Consider the following 18,477-nt stretch of genomic DNA (forward strand, 5'->3'; position numbering starts at 1 on the left):
TGAAAGATATGCTTTGATATAGTGAAGGAAATCTATTATGTCCTTTTCCTGCCTAACTTGCAGCAAATGGGCAAACTTACTTCATTACTGAATTTTCAGCAGCAACAAGCAAAACATAATTTCCCTGTGTTAGTATCATCAGTGAAATTTTAAACTGGCAATGGTCAAAATGTCCTCCATGTTTATGTTGACAGGTAATCTCAGTAGCAAAGAACTCGTAAGCAAGAGGCCAGAGTTTACCTCCTCCAACATCTCTGCTTAGAAAGCCAAATGTAACATGAGTTAAGTTTTTCTCCCCCCTACATCTGAAAGAAAACAGAGTAATTATTTACATTCCTTTAAATACAGCTGTTCTGGTTTCTATAATACTGCAAAAGCAGTGGAATGTATTACTCTGCTTGCTAAGTCAAAAATTTTGCTTTAATGCAAGTGGTTCAATTTCTAATAACTCGAAGTTAATCTCCTGAATGGCATGGACACCAAAGGAAGAAATCCTCTTAGTGTTCTGATACAACTGCATTATTTTACCTTTTAAAAATACTACACTTGAGATGCCATTTTATATAAAAATTATTTCGAAGTTTTCTCTTCAGAACTTCTCTCTATACAGTGAAAAGTGTTTCAAGTGCATGTCCTTAATGATCACAGTAATATACTGTACAATTAAACAATTAGACTTAAGGGAGCCATTTGCTTGGTAACTTTTGGCAAAAAATTTCCTCTGTGAAAAGCCAAGCTGCTGAAAATTCTGATATAAAAAGACGACTAAAACCATATACTGTAGCTGCAGAAGTTTCAAGTTTTTAAAGCCTAAATGAAATATTTGAAGAATGTAGACAATCTTGGAAATAAGTGACATGTAATTCTCATCTGTCTTCACTATTTGTGATGAAGATCTGGAATACTTGGAAACAAATAAACAAATGCAATTATTGGTTCTTTTTAGGCTTGTTTTATACACTTGACTTCATAACAGATACAACCTATTTTTTTTGGTCCACTTTATCCAATTCAAGTAGCAGAAAAGATTTCTGTGTGGCCAACAACAGTAATATATGCATAAAGTAAAGCACTAAGGAGGTAAAGGAGGCTACAGAGAGCTAACGTCTAAACATTAATTTATATTGTAAAGTAGAGCTCAAGTCACTTGTAATCTTTTACGCACAGAGACAGAACTGTTTTGCCAATTATTAACTAAAAGAGGGTTTGCTCTCAGTTTGCAGACAGGACATTTATCTTCAAATTCATAAAGACTTGGCAAGTAATCATTCTCAGAAAAAATGTTTTGCCAAGACAACTACAAAATTTATGTCTTGATTTGTTGCCCTTAATCTTTGTTCAGCAAATACTAAGTGTGGGTGTGCTGGATGGAATTCTACAGTGAGCTTTACAGAAACTTCTCTGCTTTTATTTATGTCACGTAATACCACGTTATTTTTCCTTTGCTAATACACAGCACAATTTCAGAACGAGTATTTTGTCTTTAGTATGTGCCAGGCATTCATTCCTAATACACAGTAAGTTATTCCAGATTTATGTTTGGATAACAACTGAAACTCCCCTCACTCCCATTTTAAACTAACTCCATGCCAAATAAAAATACTGGAGAACAAAAGTTCCAGCCAGCAAGCATGCACAATAGGTTGATTCTATCTTCTAAATTCTGTCCTACTATCCATCTTTTCTTCTTCCTGGTCTAACAGGATCAAAAGATTACAGTTCTTCTTCCCCACGTGTATTTATTTCTCTAGTATAGAAAAAAAATTATTAGGAACTGGAATATTTTGGACATTTGATAGTAAGAAATTGACACTAAATAGTGACAAAAACCATTGCTATAAACTTTAGCCATGTTTTGATTCTGATTAAGAGATGAAAGCTTTTTCAGGCCGTAATGTATTACTTGTTCATATTCTACACCTTCCTCTTCCCTTTGTCAAACCACTGACAGAAAAATGTTTGTTAACTGCTTGGTACAGGAAGACAACAGCTGGAATACAAATGTGGGAAGCAAAGGACACAAAAACATTAAATTGGATTGCACTCAAACTACTGCAAGCATATTTTCATAAAGACTGCATCTGCAAAGAAAATAAAAATGAATTATTCTTCTTTCATGAACATTAATGTATCACACTTCATTCATTTAATCTTTCCATGCAGATCATTAAATATATGGTATTTCTACATGGCTAAGTTCAAGTTGCCCGAATTCTAAGACTTTCAAAAATAGATTTAATAGCTCTGACAAACAAACTTCGAAAGGCCTTATACCTCCTTTTCATTATATGATGCTGAAGGAAACTGGCAAAGACAAGGTAAGTATTAGGCTGGCAGCATCAATTCAAAATCTGAAACTCCAGAGAAAACAAATTACTTTTAAATATTTAGTTTCAGGTAAAATTAGTTTAGGGAGAAATGCAAGAAAAAAAAATAATTCTGAGGCACAAGTGGGGGAAAGGAAGACTACACACAAATTTAATTAAGAAAGTCAAAACAAAAAAAGGATAGTATCATGACCCCTTCTTCCCCTCGGATTCTTTTATAGTATTCTAAACCCTACAGAGAAAAATGGATTGATAGTAGTATATTTCAAGGTTATGTTACATGCTAGACAAACTTTGTCAAGTCAAAACTATCTGAAGTAAAATATCTCCTAAAATTACTGAAAGTTGTAGTAAATTACATTAGCATTTACTGCTATTTGAAGAATAGCAACTTGTAAACAAACTAAATAGGTGAAACAAAATTTGCAATTACAAAGAGTGGTAATTATTGTTAGATGACAATATTATGAATCCTAGGAAATGACTCCATATTCTACACTGCCATTCTTCAGTGTGGTTTAAGGACCAATTTTGGTCTAGTAAAATTTAAGAGATCCATATGTGGAGTTCATAGGTTTCTAAGCTTTTACACAATATTTAAACTATCAGTATTTTTCAAATCTTGTTTCTATAGTCTAATAAAGAAGATGAAATATTTCTAATTAAAACAAAAACTATTTTAACAGTAGGATTTATAGTAATTGAGATCTCAAGAAGGCAAAAGGAGAAGGCAGCTACTCTGGCTTAGTTACGGTCAAGTCAGAGATAAAACAGCTTGTACTGATTAGTTCACAAACCTGAAGCACTCCTGTGGGACACCCTCCAGCTTAGTTTAAACTGGAAGAAACCTATTTCATAATCTCAAACCACTCTGTGAGGTGGACCAAAGCACCCTAGATGGGCATAACCATGAGATAAGTTTCCAAAGTGCACTCCTGACCTTAACTGCTAACAGCATCCAGGGCTGCATTAGGAGAAGCAGTGCCAGCAGGTTGAAGGAGGTGATCTTTCCCTTCTACTCAGTACTGGTGTGACACACCTGGAGTACTGGGTCCAGTTCTGGGCTCCCAGTACGAGAGACATGAGAACAGCCACAAAGCTGATGAAGGGCTAGGAACATCTGTCATACCAGGAGAGGCAGAGGGCTGGGACTGTTTGGTCTTGAAAAGAGAAGGCTCAGAGGGTCTTATCAATGTGCATAAATACCTGATGCAGGGAGCGGGGCAGTGGGAAGTGAAGACAAAGCCAGACCCTTCTCTGGTGCCCCAGTGACAGGACAAGAGGCAATGGGCACAAAATGAAATACAGGAAATCCCATTTAAACATAAGAAAAATCTTTTACTGTGAGGATAATCCCACACTGGAACAGGTTGCTCCCAGCAGCTGAGTTTCCATCCTTGGGGATATTCAAAACCTGCCTGGACAGTCCTGACTAACCTGCACTAATGGTCACGCTTTGAGCAGGGGACTGGACTAGGTGACGTACAACGTTCCCTTCAATCTCAATGAGGCTATGATTCTGCAAATTAGAATGTGGATATTGATGCATTACTTCTTCAGAAACAGCAGCAAACCACAGGCAGGAAAAGACAGTTCTTAATTCTACTTCCAGAGGTTCAAGTTGAATAAAGATCCACCAAAAAAATGTGAATTATATGGTGGAAAAATGCATGTTAGTATATTGACACCGTACAATCAAACTTCAGGAGTTTTATAAAAATATGCATACCTCATAAATAAAGTTTTAGTGTCTGAAGTACACTTGTTCTATTTTATGTTCTCATTCCTATATCTTTTATTTTTACATCTTTTAAAATATTACCTATGTAATCAAAGCAAATGCCAAAAATACTATACAATAGTTAACATAATCTTTTAATTTTTGCTGCTGCCCACAGTCTGCTTTGAGGACTGTGGAGTTTATGTATTTATCTTTGTTATTCCAATCAATTTTCACTGTTTTTCTGTCTCCACAGTCAAACCAGAGTTTTAAGAGCAGTTTTCGTACTTACAAATCTCTGAAACAAATCAGAGCAAATAAGCTAAGACTGAAGACAGAAGAAGTAGAAAGCACAGGGGAAAAAAAAGAAATTGAGAAATATTTTTAGTTTATACTCATGGCACAATCAAAACAAGTCTCACAGTACACTATGAAATGGATACCTACTTCTTAAATATTTGACCATTTCAATTAACTTATCCTGAGTAAAGAACAGATTAAATCTATTCTTCAGTATGTAATCTCTAGTAATAGGCTTTAAATCATTTGTAGTATTAGTAGCACACAAAACAGTTTTCTGCCACCAGCAATATGAGAATATGGAAAATATACTTTTACAAATGGATTACATAAAACTAGTACAAAGAATAAGTATTTAAACTGGAAAGCTGAGAAAACTGATCTTATTAGATAAGGAATAAGAACATTATTTGATGCATTTCAATTCTACAATATCCCAGTTAAATGAAGTCAGTAAGCATGTGCAGAACCTCTGCAGTGACATACAGCAAATACGAGCTACTTTTATTTCCATTAACACTTCTGAATTAGATGCATCCTCTAATGCATCAAGATACAATAAAAAGTTGAATAAATTAAAAGCTCAATTAAAATATTTATCTGTTATTAGTCCTCTACTCTGAGGAAGGACCAGTAAAAAAATTAACACTATCTCAGTTGTAAAATTACACAGTAACTATATTTCCTAAGTTCTGAGCCAGGCCATGAACTTTATTTTTTGTCTCTTTTTTTTTTTTTAAATTAAAAAAAAAGAAGTCTCATAATTGGTATGCAGTGAGAAGCCTGTTTCATGGATGTCTGACTAAACTTGAAAGTAAAAAGCCAGTCACATTTAACAGATGGGTATTTCTGTTAAAAGCTGAATTGATTCAAGAGGTTGTCAATTAGTTGTGGAAAAAAAAACTTTGCCTCTTTTGCTTCCCCCTCCTGCTTGATCCCACAAAACCAGAAATGTCAACACAATAGTGAGATCCTTCAGAAGGATTTCTCTGATGCTCTTCTATTTCAAGACTTTGAGAACCACAGAGGATTTTCTTCACACCTTTTGCAAACAAATAAACTCTACTGATCTCACATGAATGTCTTCTGATGTTTAGCACACTGCAAAGCAAAAACCATCACAGTCCTGCATTTCAGAACTTACAAGAATCATAATCTTTCTTGTTGCATTCACTGGGTATCCAAACACTGTTGTGTGTTAGGATGTTATATATCAGGAAACATCAATGTTTTTCTGGCAGCTCACTGGCATTCTCAATAGTTTTGAATAAGACCATCAATGGCCAGTAAGCACAGAAGTGCAAAATAAACTACCAATCATCTTTGGAAAGAGCTTAACACTACTGAAGGGCTGAAACAACAGCTACTAAGGAAACTCTTGTTCTAAACATTAAACCAGGAGTTTTTAAAAGACAAAACTACCTCTCAAACCTTGCAATTTTTAAAACAGTAACTTCTGAGTCAAACTGCCTATGGCACAGAGATATAATTTCTTCAGTTATTACAAAGGCCAGAGATTTTTTATCAAAGCCTGCCTCCTTGTGTTTGCAGAATAACATCTCAAACAAGTCAGACTCATGTATATTTTTAACATAAGAAAGTTATTTCATTGACCCCAGTTATTTTCCTTTTGCTAGGTAATCAATGTAGCACCTTCAACTGGTATTCCCTTATGCCTACTGAATCAGCTGACCTTTACTGAACCTGAAATAGCTACATACTTGATGACAATAATTAACAAAATAATATGAAATGTGAGAAAGTATCATATGGGAAGGTGTGCATTTTAAAAGAAGGTGGTAGATTAAAAAAAGTAAGTTTACAAACAGCATATAAAGCTATTGATCATATGCTGCTTTGATTTGAGTACCTAAAAATGGAGTTAAGCATGAAAGCTTTATAAGGAATACACAGGACTACCAGAAATAAAACCATTTCTAGCAAGTACCACAATAAAAAGTATCTGTGATGTGTTATGGTGCTTAACAGCATCAATGTTGTTCTTCAACGTTTTATTTCTCATGTGGAAAACTACGTGGCAGCTGAAAAATACAAATCATCCCTGCTGTAGGTATCCATACTGCGTAAAACAGAGACTAATGTTCATCAAATTACAGTTTCTTTAAATCAACATATGCCAACCATATCAAAACAGCAGGAGTCCTGTCTTCGCCCCAAGCCACTGTGTCTTGTTCCTTGTCTTTGCCTGTGTGAGAGCACAGCTGTTCCAGTCAGGCCAATCCACTACTGCTTAAAAATAGCTTATTGTTGGTTTTCATCATACAATTACATCAATGTTTGCTTCTGAAGCACATTAGGGTTGGGAATGAGAGGTCAGAGGAGGACTACATTATCTTCTTCAGTTGGCAGTGCTGGTTTATGCTACTTTAATTCTTCAAACGAACTACACCCAAAAAATGTAAGAGAAAAAAAATTAAAATGGTGTATGTAAATGAAATGTGTAACTGCCAAATTCCCAGATTTGAGAGCACACCTCTAGCACCAGCAGATGCTGATGAGGGACAAAAATATTAACATGAGCAGTAAGTAGTTCCTCCTGACAATTTTAATATAGAAAATAACATTTTAGGCTGCAAACACATCTTACTAGAGTTCACTTGCTTCTGATATCCAAGTTAGTTTGTGTCTCAGCTCTTATTATCAGAAATATGCAAGTGGAACTAAAATGCACATAAATCAAAACCTAGCGAACATATGTCCATACTGAAAACTACTGTGCTATGGGAACATAACATTAGGACCAAACCTTTTTTCTACAGATGAACCACTTCTGACAACATTTCAAAGCTATAAACACCTTACTCTCTTCTTCGGATTGACAGTTACATTCACCACATGACCAAAATTCAGTGTTCCCCCTCATGCAGTGTCTGTGCAAGCAGCCTTGTGATGGAACATGCAGCACTGTCCCACCACAGGACCTTTCACTGCAGGGTCCCTGCAGCTGGCTGCTGCGCCCCACCATCCTCCTGGCCCCAGGACAGGCGCGGTGCCAGGCACACGCCCGTGGTCGACGCTGGCGGGGGAGCGCCAGCCCAGAGACCACCGCGTGTTCCAGCACACATCAAGCTTTCCTCACACTATTCCTTCCGTGCAAGACATTATAGCAAACGCATAGAGCTCCTCTGAAACACATTTCAAAGGCTCCACAAAGAGATGCTCACTTTTTTTCAGTGAAGCATATAGTGAGAAACGTTGCTTTAACTCCACATAAAATCTGTGTTTCTTTCAAAACATTATCTGAAAAGTATCCTGAAAATTTTCTGTATCCCCAGACTTTAAAAACCCTACCTTTTTAGGAAAGCTTTTATTATTCATAGCATGCTAGAAATATATACAGTACATTTTTTTTGACAGCAGCAATATTAATACTTTGGGATTTCACATAATTGTTGCAAACCCACAATGTTCAAAATTAATGGTTCATAAACCTTATTTTTGCTTCACAGCCAGAATTAACGTAACAAAAAAAAATTTCTATGAAACAGGAATTCTGCATTTTAGTCAATCCAGACAAACTCATCCACCATGGGAAGAAATAAGTGTCATCAGTGGAACACTGGTGAAAATTAATTCTTCTTCTTTGTGTATTTAAAAGAACAAAGGATCCAAGCAAGACCTGTCTTGAAAAAGAGGTGTCACTGCTTTTTATTTTATATAATAATGTAATGAGACAGATATATCTAGAATATAGTCTTCACTATACTCAGTAATGAATCAGATGTGCTAAAGTACTCAAATGAAAAAATAAGATATGCAAATTTTCAGGCTACTTAGGACAGACAATGCACAGAAAATGCTAATTATTCAATATAGGGTTTTTTTCCTGTACACTAAGACTTACATTAAGTTTCAGAATAGAAAAGACATTAAGAAAAATAGAGATCAGCCACCAAAACATTTCTGTTTTAAAATAAAAATAGACTTCTATTTTGTTACCTACACTAAATGCTAGTCATTTCATTGTTTAGCCAGACATGGTGTTACATCTGATAAAAAACCCCAAATAAATAAAGAAGACAAAACAACCCAAACCAGTGCAACTTGACCTAGCTGGTGCTTCCTGCCCCACAAAGTATGATTTGTGCTGTGTTTTTCCAGTAGAAAAGTGTGAGTACTATTGAGAACATCCAGCGTTGTAATATGTAGCTATCTCACTTCTCTGGTGACACTTCTGCACGTTAGTACAGTATTCCTGCGTAACACATAAAAACTAAAATTATTCTTTTGATACTGACAGTTTTTTTCAGAGCTTTCTGAAGCCTGAATTTCCTAAGTTCATCTTTCTAAATTTAAGATTACCTTATAAATTAAGCTACCAGTTCTACCTCTGTTTTTTATTTAACTCTTTTTGAAGACAAGCTATTGCCAAGTTAACTCCCCAGATGACCTCCCCGCATCTCAACAAAAAGAAAAAAAACAAGCAACATGAACATACATTTCTGGTGATCTGCTAGTCTTAGAAATTTTCCAAGTGTGGTGATTAGCTGTGACAGGAATTTAAGACTACAACAGGCTTGCATTTCTTAATTAACTGTGGAAAGCCTTTTAGGAAGTCTCACAGATCATATTGAGAGATTTACAGTAAGATTTTGCTGTGATCATTTCAATGAAACAAACACAACACCACCCACTCTCCCCCTTTGAGATCCCTGAAGTGACAAAGCCTCACAGAAAATAAAATTAACGCTATTAAAAGAATTAAAGACTCTCAACCCCAAATTGCTTACTCAAGACTTACTACAGGACAGGAAGGAGATCAGTTTTTTCAGCACGAAAAAAACTCTGAAGAGACTCTCTAAAGTTAGATTTTTGCGATACTTATTAGGACTATCCCAACACAGACAGAAGACCTGACTTAATACACGTGCGTACAAGCATGTATTTAGGCTGCTAGCATACCCACTACGACTGCAAAGAGGCTTAACTCTGCGAAAAAAAAGAGCACGTGAGAGAGGGGCCAGGGCTGGCAGCTGAAGCGGCAGACGAAGAACCCCGTGAACACCCCGCACCGCCCCAAGAGGTGGGGCTTCCCCCCGCTTCTCCGTCCATCCGACGGGCACGCCGCTCAACCCAGCCAGCCAGGCGGGCAGAGGGAGGGACGCGCTCCGCCCGGTGCGGCGACTGGCGGCCGGCGGGTGCTGGCGACGGCCCCAGCCGCGGGGAACGGCGGCAGGGCCGGGCCGGGCCCGGCTCGGGGGCAGCGGAGCGGAGCGGAGCGGGGCGGGGCGGGCCGGGGCGGCGCTGCGGCCGCCTCACTCACAGTAGTACGCCACCACCGGTTCGCGCTTGTCCAGCTCCTGCGCGGTTCGCAGATGGTGCTGGATGCTCTTGAACTGCGGCGGCAGCGGGGGAAGCGCCGTGGCCGCCATCGCGCAGCGACAACGACGGACGGACAGAGAGACGGCCGAAAACGGCTCTCGCTCCCCGACCGGCGCCGGTCGCTTCCGCTTCCGGGAAGGGACGCCGGGGCGCGTGCGCGGTGGGCGGGATGCCGCCGGCTGCGGTGCGCCCCGGAAAGAGCGCCCCCTGCTGATGGGAGGCCGGCATCCCCGAGGCCTGCCGGGCACTGCTGGGCGGAGTGGCTCGCCCGTCCGTCCGTCCGTCCGCCCGTCCGTCCGCGGGGCCGTGCGGCCTCACGCTTCTCCTACGTGGCTCGTTAGTGTTTGAAGCGCGTCCCACAGCCGCTGTGCGGAGGGGCGTGGAGCCCCCAGGGCGGCCGGGCCTTCCTCTGGCCTAGCCGGGGGAATGGCGGCCGGGTTCCAGCTCTCAGGGTCGAGAGGCTACGGCCTCCCCAGCCCTTTTATGCCCCTTCAGCACATCAGCCCAAAGAGCTGTGCAGACCTTCCCCGCGGAGCTAGAGCTGCAAGAAAAATCCCTTTTCAGGTTGAAAAACGTTCCCCTTGGGCTGCCCCAAGGCTTACCAGAGGTCCGAGTCGAGGGCTGGACCGCACCTCTGCTCCCGGGCCTCTGCCCTTGGTCTCGCTGCTGCTTACAGGAGAAGCCTTGTGCTGCCGGTGACTGGCTAACAGTGCTTCCCCGGGCTGGGATGCCTCCCGGCAGCCGTCAGCAAGTCTGCCAGACCTGGAAAGTACATCTCGCAGGATCACCGCTTCCCAGATAACTTTTTCTCAGGGATCGCTCTTTTCGGGGAGAGGGGATAAGAACAGCAAAAGAAATGGGAACTGTTGAAGCAAAATGGTTTCAAATGGATCTCACAAATTGCAATATAAATTATTTTAGTGTCTGTCATCTTCTCATTCTGACAGCATAGTTAAATGATTTTTAAATTTCTTTTAAATGGCCCTGTGGCCAAATTTCCTCCTGGTCTCAAAATGGCTGTCTGCAAGGCAAGAGAATGTCAGTGCTCCAGGGCATAAAGAAAGATGCATGTTGGGGGGAGGCACAGGGTAGGAGAGGTGGCTGCATTTTCTCATTGCTATCACAGGAGAGTGCTGAAAGGAGAACAGAAGGGAAGTGATGGCTGAACAGAAGAAAGGAAGACAAGAAAGGAACAGAACAAGGAGTGGTTATAGAACAGGGATGTTGTGGTGGTGTACTAGATGTTGGCTGGCCCAGAGCAACTATACCTTTGATGTAAAGGCAATCACATCACTTACTGGATGTATTTAGCTTGTTTCATTGAAGATGATAGAGGGAACAATTACAGATCTTTGTTAAGTGAGAACTGAAATGGGCATGATGTCTGACTAGAGACAAAACTGACTGCAAACGCATGAGCTGGGGATTGCTTTGAGTGCTGTCTGTGAAAATGAGGCGGCTAGAGTATGGTGAAAAACAACGAAAAAGTCAAAGAAGCACTTATAATGTGACCCTGATGTAAGCAACGAAAATACTTCCTACTGTGTTCTGGAAGATGGGACTTTGTGTTTGCTGTGTAAAGAAATAGAATTGAATCAAAGAATCCTCACGTGTATTATATAATTCCTTTCATAATGACAATAAAAGCCTTCAGGATCATCTCAAATATTTGCTAAGCATTTGAGCTAAAATCAGTGCAACACTGAGAAAAGGATGCAGACATGTTATAAATCTCAAGAGGGAGTAAAGGAGAAAGGAAGCTGATAGAAAGCAATGTGAATGATGATAAAAGTGGTGGGAGTTTGGAAGAGTAGGAGAAAGAAAAGTTTAGAGACACTTGAGAATACATGAGTGCCGGGAAAATAAATGGCAAATATAGGAAAGAAAAGTGTTGACAACCATGGGGAAATGATTTCTTTACGTGGACATAACATTTCCATCAACATGTTCCAGAAACTAATGACAGAATCAGTGACAGAAAAACATTTGCGCTAAAAGGCAATAATGTACATTTTGTTTTTAAATGAAAAACTGAAACTGAGGAATTTAGCAATTTTAATTTCACAGGAACTGCAGAAAAAGATCTGTGTTGGAAGAAGAACGCTTTTTTAATATGTTCCAGATTTTGACCACCAAGGGAAAGGGCATGGTGGTGGGTAACTCAGCTCCTAGAGCCCCCGCAGGGGTCCTCAGGCAGTCCCGCGCCAGTCCTGGCTCTGCAAGGCAGGTAACAGGGCAGTCGCTTGAGGGGCTGGGGGTTTTGGCACTCCTCTGACATTTCTGAAGTGTTTTGAAATCTACAGAAGAACAACAACAAACAATGGAAGTATTGAGCAGCAGGGAAAACACTGACAAGCTTGTGATGAAATTGTTTTATTATTATACAAACATCTGATTGTGATTTGAGTACAGTTGGTCATGACTGTACCTAGCACATGAAAGTAAATTCTTCTTTTTAGTAGTAATATATATATTGTATTTCATTTATAAACAAAAAGATCTTTTTTACCTGAGATTACAAGTTTAAATTGCAAAGAATAATTCCAGATGGATACCAATGTATACAACAAAAAAATAAACATGTATTGACCAAAGCACATGGTATATTATGCAAACAAGAAGTTAGCACAGTGACTCTTATTTCACTTGTAATGCTTAGAAATATCAAATAACTAATTTAATATTGCACAAATCTGATATTGTTGACTGGACATATATATAAGACCGCATATAACTTATATTCATAGGGAAAAAATAATACAATATTAATGCTTTAATACAGTGAATGTATTGAAATTTATCACCTTGTTCTTGATCAGCATATTAAAAAAATCACACATCTAGTTGTGACCCACTTTAGTTTAAATAGCCCAGAATCAATCAAATCCAAGATGCCTAAATCATGCAATTCTGTTTATATAACGAGGACTGCTTTTGTGGGTGAGGATTACAAGGTTCTTATAACCCAACCTTGTTTAGGACTGCTTAACTAACAGTCGGTGCTAAAAGATTTTGCAGTAATTTTTCCAGAATTTTCCAGATATTCCTGAAAGAACCTGTCACTGGGATCTCAACTTTTTATGCTTATGCCGAATGTTTTTTCACATAAGTTAAATTTAATTCAAGAAGCAAAGATGTTCTTTGCCAGTGTTACAGGCCTCAGACTGTCCAAAGATGCTGACGGATTCCTTTTGACTTTGCTGGTTCCTGGATCACTGTTAAGTAGTGATAAGTCTGAGTCTCTTGTTTCACTGAGATTCGGAACAGAAATTGTTCAATTTAGTAGCTGTAGAAAATGATGAAAGAGGAAGAGGAAGAAACCTTCCATCTTTTTCTCCTAGAAATTGAGGATATTTGAAAAACAAACGGGAAATAGCTAATTGTTATGATTGCTAGTTTATTTTATTTTTATACTATATTATTACTACTATATTATTACTATATTATTATACTATATTATTACTACTATTTTATACTATATTATTACTACTATTATTTTTATACTATATTTTATACAGGAAACCGCCTCCTCCTTTCTTTCCAGTTCTGAAATCTGGTTTTTTTCCATTATCTCACTTCAGCACAAGGAATAAAATAATATTAAGATGTCTCTTAGTCCTTACGTTTAAGATATTTTAGTCCTTAAGAAGAAACTGGCACACATGGAAACATCTGATACCTATATAAAGATCAAGACCTAACCTATCCAAACACACTTACTGCATGGAATAATTTTAGTATACAGACTTCTTTTTAACTGTTATTCTAGCAGGTTTGGTCAGAGCATTAAGTTAGATGTGACACACACACAGCAAAAAATTCTGTGGGCCCGATTCTGCAGTCACACGCAAGCAAAACTCTCACTGAAATCAAGGCACGATTGGACCCAGAAAAGGCTTTTCTCCGAGATTTTCTTTTGACATTTTTAAGCCTCTTATGCAAAACTAAGTCATAAGCCCCTTTTACTCCTTCAAAATGTGATCAAACAAAATTGGTAGAAATCTTCTACATCTTAAGCCAAAACATAATGAGGGTAAGGCATTCCAGTCGGCACAAAGAATACCATTCTTCCACCTTTAAAAGGAGATTCACAGCTAGCAGATGACAGTAGTAGGACTGCTGCAAAGTAAGCTGGTATTGATGGATATGTTGTCACCACAGCCTAACCAGGAGTCTCTGCTCCTGGGGTCTGAGACGCAGGTTGCAGCAGTGGCACTGCTTGGGAAAATGTTTGAATGCTTTCTGGTACCCAGAGATTATCCAACATTACTGCTTTATTCTCAAGCCATAAGAACATGTAAGAAAGTTGGAATAGTTTTTCCTGGAAGGTAAATAACTTTATTAGCTCCAATTGCATGTGTTCAGAAAAGCTGTGATTAAAAATATGTTTATAAATAATCTCCTCACACACAGGCACTCCTCTGGAGGCAAAACTATTGTATGTGTCAGGTCATGAAAACACGTTACTCTTGTAAATCTTACTGCCTTTGATCTTGACATGCAAACGAAAATTATTCACGTAATGCGGTAGCTTTTAGATGAGGAATAAGTGTCAGATGACTACTCTGCAGCAGTGATCATGAGTGTGGTTCTCTTCTGCAACACTGCATAGACGACAGGAGATGTTTTTTGTTATAGCTTGAAATCGTTGTTATAAAACTGCAGGTGGACAGGGTGGCAAATGACTAGGAGTGATTGACATCACTGAGTTTTTAAGAAACCTAGCCTTCTACATGTGATCTCAAAAATCTCGGCAACACACAAGAACACTGTAATCACAGTAAATGTGTACATTGCAATAAGAAAAATTGTCTTTTCAAAGTGCTCTGGCACCATGCACCGGGTAACGTTAAACTTTTTTTCAAGTGCTCCCATATCACACATGTAGATTGCATTCACTTTGAAACCAAAGAGCTGAATCTGAAGCCAGAAAGCCACAGCTTCAAGGATAATCCTTAAGAAAACAGAGAAGATATAAAAACCAGTGTAGAATGACTTTTGGAGGTTATCTTCCTGTTTGATGCTTTTACATGCAGCATAAAGATGAAAAAAGGCCCCAGGTACCAGTACAATCACCAGCTGTAACGCCCAGAATACCTAAAATGTAGCAGAAATGTAGCTGTCAGATCATTTACAACTGCATCGGGACAGCTAAAACACGCACATATTGGAACATTTTGCAAGTCTGTTTTTAATATATATCAAATGTATAAACACTGAGATAACAATACAGGTAAAAATCACTTTAATTTGAAAAGTTTAGTTGGTTTCTGAAACGTGAGGATTTTTGTTATGAAGGATAGAAAGCACAACTCCATATTTAGTCTCAGTGAAAGGTTATTAAAAAGAAAATATTCATGAAAAAGCTAAGTGATAATTAGCCCAATCAGTTTCTACTTCTTATATTGAACAATTATGTTTAATTTCTGCAGTTTATTTTCTTAACATTGGATTTCTACAATAATAAAAGAGAATTACCTGAGGAGTTATAGGCCTGAACTGGTTGTAACAGAAAAGATTAACCTCTCTCTTGTCTGGGTCACAGCTGAAATGCAAGGCCTCATTTCCATAAACGGCAAAGCCCAAAACGCCAAGGAAAAACATACGCACTGAGCCAAAGAAAAGAGTGTGGAATTGGCCAATTACCGTTGGTGGCCTGAGCTGCAAATCACGGGGTTATTCAACATGAAAACAGAAATGAACAGCATTATTGTTGGAGGCCTACTAGCTCTTTTTCATTATCCAAAATATTTATTTTATTCAACTTGATTTAAAAGGAGAGAGCTTGCCTATGGAGGCTGCAGTAGCTATTTAACAAAATAACGGCTTAGAACACTTTATTGCTGCCACTAATTTTATATAAACATTCATTTGTCTAGCACTTATCAGTTAATTTGTTTCACAGCCCTTCTCTGTATTCCGCTGTTGCGGAATGCACCAGACGGAGCCGAACGCTTCGGGCGCCAGGCCCTTCGTTTTGCTGCTGCATTGATTTACGGGACGTCAGGTGATGGCAAAACAAGGACCGCCGCGCCAGCAGCAAACCTAACCATACTTATTCTTGCAAATTAAATTCCAGCTTCCTCACGGGGCCATTTCTAGCACCCCGGGAGGCCTCTGTCGGCGGGCGTCGCGTCCGGCCCCGCCGCGCAGCGCTCGGGGACCGGGGGACGCGGCGCGGCTCCCTCCCGGTTTGGGGCCGGGCCCCTCGCTCCCGGCTCCGGCGCCGGGTCCCCTCCCCCCTACTCACACATCCCTCCGAGAAGCTCCGCACGTAGCTGGGGGACATGTCCGCAGCGGCGGCCGGAGACAGCCCCGGCCCCGGCTCGCTCCGCCCTTTGCCCCCGGGCGGGGAGCGGGCACAGCAGCGGCGGGGCCCGCCGGCCCCTAATCCCCGGCCAGCACCGTCAGCAGCGCCGGCCGCCACCGCCACGCCGCTGCCGGCTGCTCCCCCGCCCCTGCCCCGCCGCCTTACGTCGGCCTTTCGGCCCACCCCGCGGGGTACCCGCAGCACCGACCGTCACCCCGGCCCGTCCCCGGCAGCGGGGCCCCCCCGCGCCGCCTCTCTCCCGCCCCGGTCCCGGTCCGGGTCCCGGCCAGAGGCTACACGGCAGCCGCAGCCCCGGCGCGGAGCTCTCGGGGGCTGCCGCCGGCGGGAGGAGTCGGGACCCCCCGAGGCGGGGCGCAGCGGTAGCGTCCCGGGCTGCCGGCAGGTTCAGTCGACACCATCTAGAGTGTAATAACCTGGTTTTAAGCAAGTCCAATAAAAAGTAAGGATGCAACCGACCTTGGAGGTACAAAATTCTGAATTCAAAGAAATAACAGCACTTGAACGAAAAAAAAAAAAAATATTAAGCACTCTAGTATTGCTACAAATATCTTAATGGCAATAATTGCTATAAATAATTCATCAGCCTACTCCATATGCACAGTTGAAAGAGCTCCAGAAGAGCCAATGCATGGGCCAGACACTCGTGGGAGTGAAGAGCCGCACAGTGAAACTCAGGGATGTACTTTCTCAACATGTTGGTTTGAACCTAGTGGGAGTTTCATGAGAAGGTGGAGAAAGGAAGGATGGGGATGGGACACCAGAGGAGGGGAAGAGGTAGCTCATCCTTCATCGCTGGTGTGCAGTAGTTTATTTGGCGTTCTGAAGAGGATGCACAGGAAAGTGAAATGCAGCCACCAAATCCAAAGCGGGTCATGTATTCTTTTATCTCTAAACTCCTGAGAAAGCCTCCTTTGTGACTGGTTGCAGTGTGATGTCAAGGTGATGTAACAAAAAGTGTTGCTCCCTCTGTGATGTGTGCTCATACGCATGGAAACATGGGGAGGAGGAGGGAAGAGATGGGAATCGGGGTTCGTTTTATGTGTGGGTTTGTCTGCTGTGGCTCTAAAAGACACCACAATGAATGTATTAATGGCATGATTAGAATGACTGTTGTAAGACATTGGAACACCCTTCGTAAAGGGAACCTGCCCTGCCTCTGCTGAAGTAGCTGCATTACGAAGAAGGTGAAAAGCACATCAGTATAAGTGTGTGTTACCTACCACAGCTTCTTTTTCGGGCGTTAATTAAATTTTTATTTATCTTCTGAAGGACTGTAAAAGGTGTTGTACTAGTAGCACTGAAACTGGGTTTCTAAACTTTCTTGCAATGCAATCTGCTGCTCCACTGTGTAGAGAGAATGCTGAGGTTTGTATATACTGAACGAACGAAAAGTAATAATATCTCACAGTGGTACATGATCTGCAATAAAATACTGTGGTTCCCAGGATGTGTGACTAACCTTCACAAAAATGCAATAATTATTACAGTGAATTCTTCTGCTCATAATACATATGGAGCTTAATTATATTCAAAAAGCAATTTTAAATTTTCCCACAATACTATAAAATTACTAAATTAGCTCAGCATGCTGGACAGATGTTTAATATCAGTAATATTTTAATCATTTAATTCTTTTAAAATGTGAATTGCTATTGAAAATCTACTGTTGAGTGTACTTCAAATAATACTCATATTGGTATTTCTTACGATGTCTTTAAGCAGAAATACTTAAAAAAGCAATAATGGGAAACCCAAAAAGCTCCTAGTTTCTAACCTGAGGTAGATCTTTAATGCTTTTTATTATGCTTGTTATAGTAGCAATTATTTTCACATTAATCAATGAACATGAACCCACAACAATCATTAAGTTTGATCAGCAAGCATCTGATTTCTCTATAGATAGAAAAAAATATTTTAAACCATATTTGGGGTAAAAAGCTGCCCTATACAAATGCTATTTTGTATCTTTTTATTGTTAGGTGGGGATAACATAACTATTTACGTGATGGGATCATCTAATCTAGGGCAATCAAATCATTCTCTGTATGACCTCAGTAACATTATGGAAACGAATTTCTATTCTGTGATAGAGATGCTAAAAGAAGAGTTAGCTGGCAATGCTCTGCTTTACTTCTGGGAACACATAAGGAATACGGCTGCATTGAAATAAAAAATGGATTCTGGAGAGGTTGTCAGATAAACCCAATACAAGCCCCCATGGGTGTCTGCACTCAGACCCCACTGAATGTGATGAATGGGCCCACAATAAAACTGTCGGTTTCTTCGAAGTGGCTCCAATACGTGTTATGTGAGCCAAAGCACAGGAAGCCCATTATCTTCGCACTAGGAGGAACTAATAGCAATGTTTTTCTTTGTCATGTATGTTCAATAATGTGCTTTGTAACACCATATTAAGAGGATAACTTGAGATGGGAGTAGAGTAAGCTGGTATTGTG

At 40.2% G+C, this 18,477-nt stretch overlaps 2 protein-coding genes across 5 annotated transcripts in view; both read right to left on the bottom strand.

Moving 5' to 3' along the window:
- VTA1 (vesicle trafficking 1) overlaps nt 1-9,818 on the bottom strand; it is a 41,404-nt gene extending 31,586 nt beyond the window's left edge. For 2 of the 4 annotated variants that reach the window (XM_074818916.1, XM_074818915.1), the window contains exon 1: nt 9,632-9,818. In XM_074818916.1, the coding sequence (XP_074675017.1) occupies nt 9,632-9,740 (109 nt within the window). In that variant the 5' untranslated portion in view covers nt 9,741-9,818. Of the gene's footprint in view, nt 1-8,486; nt 8,564-9,270; nt 9,298-9,631 lie in introns of all 4 variants that reach the window. The other 2 variants (XM_074818918.1, XM_074818917.1) reach the window with 2 other exon arrangements.
- Nucleotides 9,819-12,047: 2,229 nt separating this feature from the next.
- On the bottom strand, nt 12,048-16,065 carry GJE1 (gap junction protein epsilon 1). Its single transcript, XM_074820708.1, has 3 exons — nt 15,941-16,065; nt 15,169-15,351; nt 12,048-14,787 (listed from the first exon to the last, which is right to left on the bottom strand). The coding sequence occupies exons 1-3, from the start codon at nt 15,977-15,979 to the stop codon at nt 14,392-14,394; spliced, it is 618 nt and encodes a 205-aa protein (XP_074676809.1). The 5' UTR covers nt 15,980-16,065; the 3' UTR covers nt 12,048-14,391.
- Between the last annotated feature and the right edge of the window lie 2,412 nt (nt 16,066-18,477).

The sequence above is a fragment of the Strix aluco genome, chromosome 3 (genome assembly GCF_031877795.1).
Source record: "Strix aluco isolate bStrAlu1 chromosome 3, bStrAlu1.hap1, whole genome shotgun sequence".
In the NCBI taxonomy this organism is placed as follows: Eukaryota; Metazoa; Chordata; class Aves; order Strigiformes; family Strigidae; genus Strix; species Strix aluco.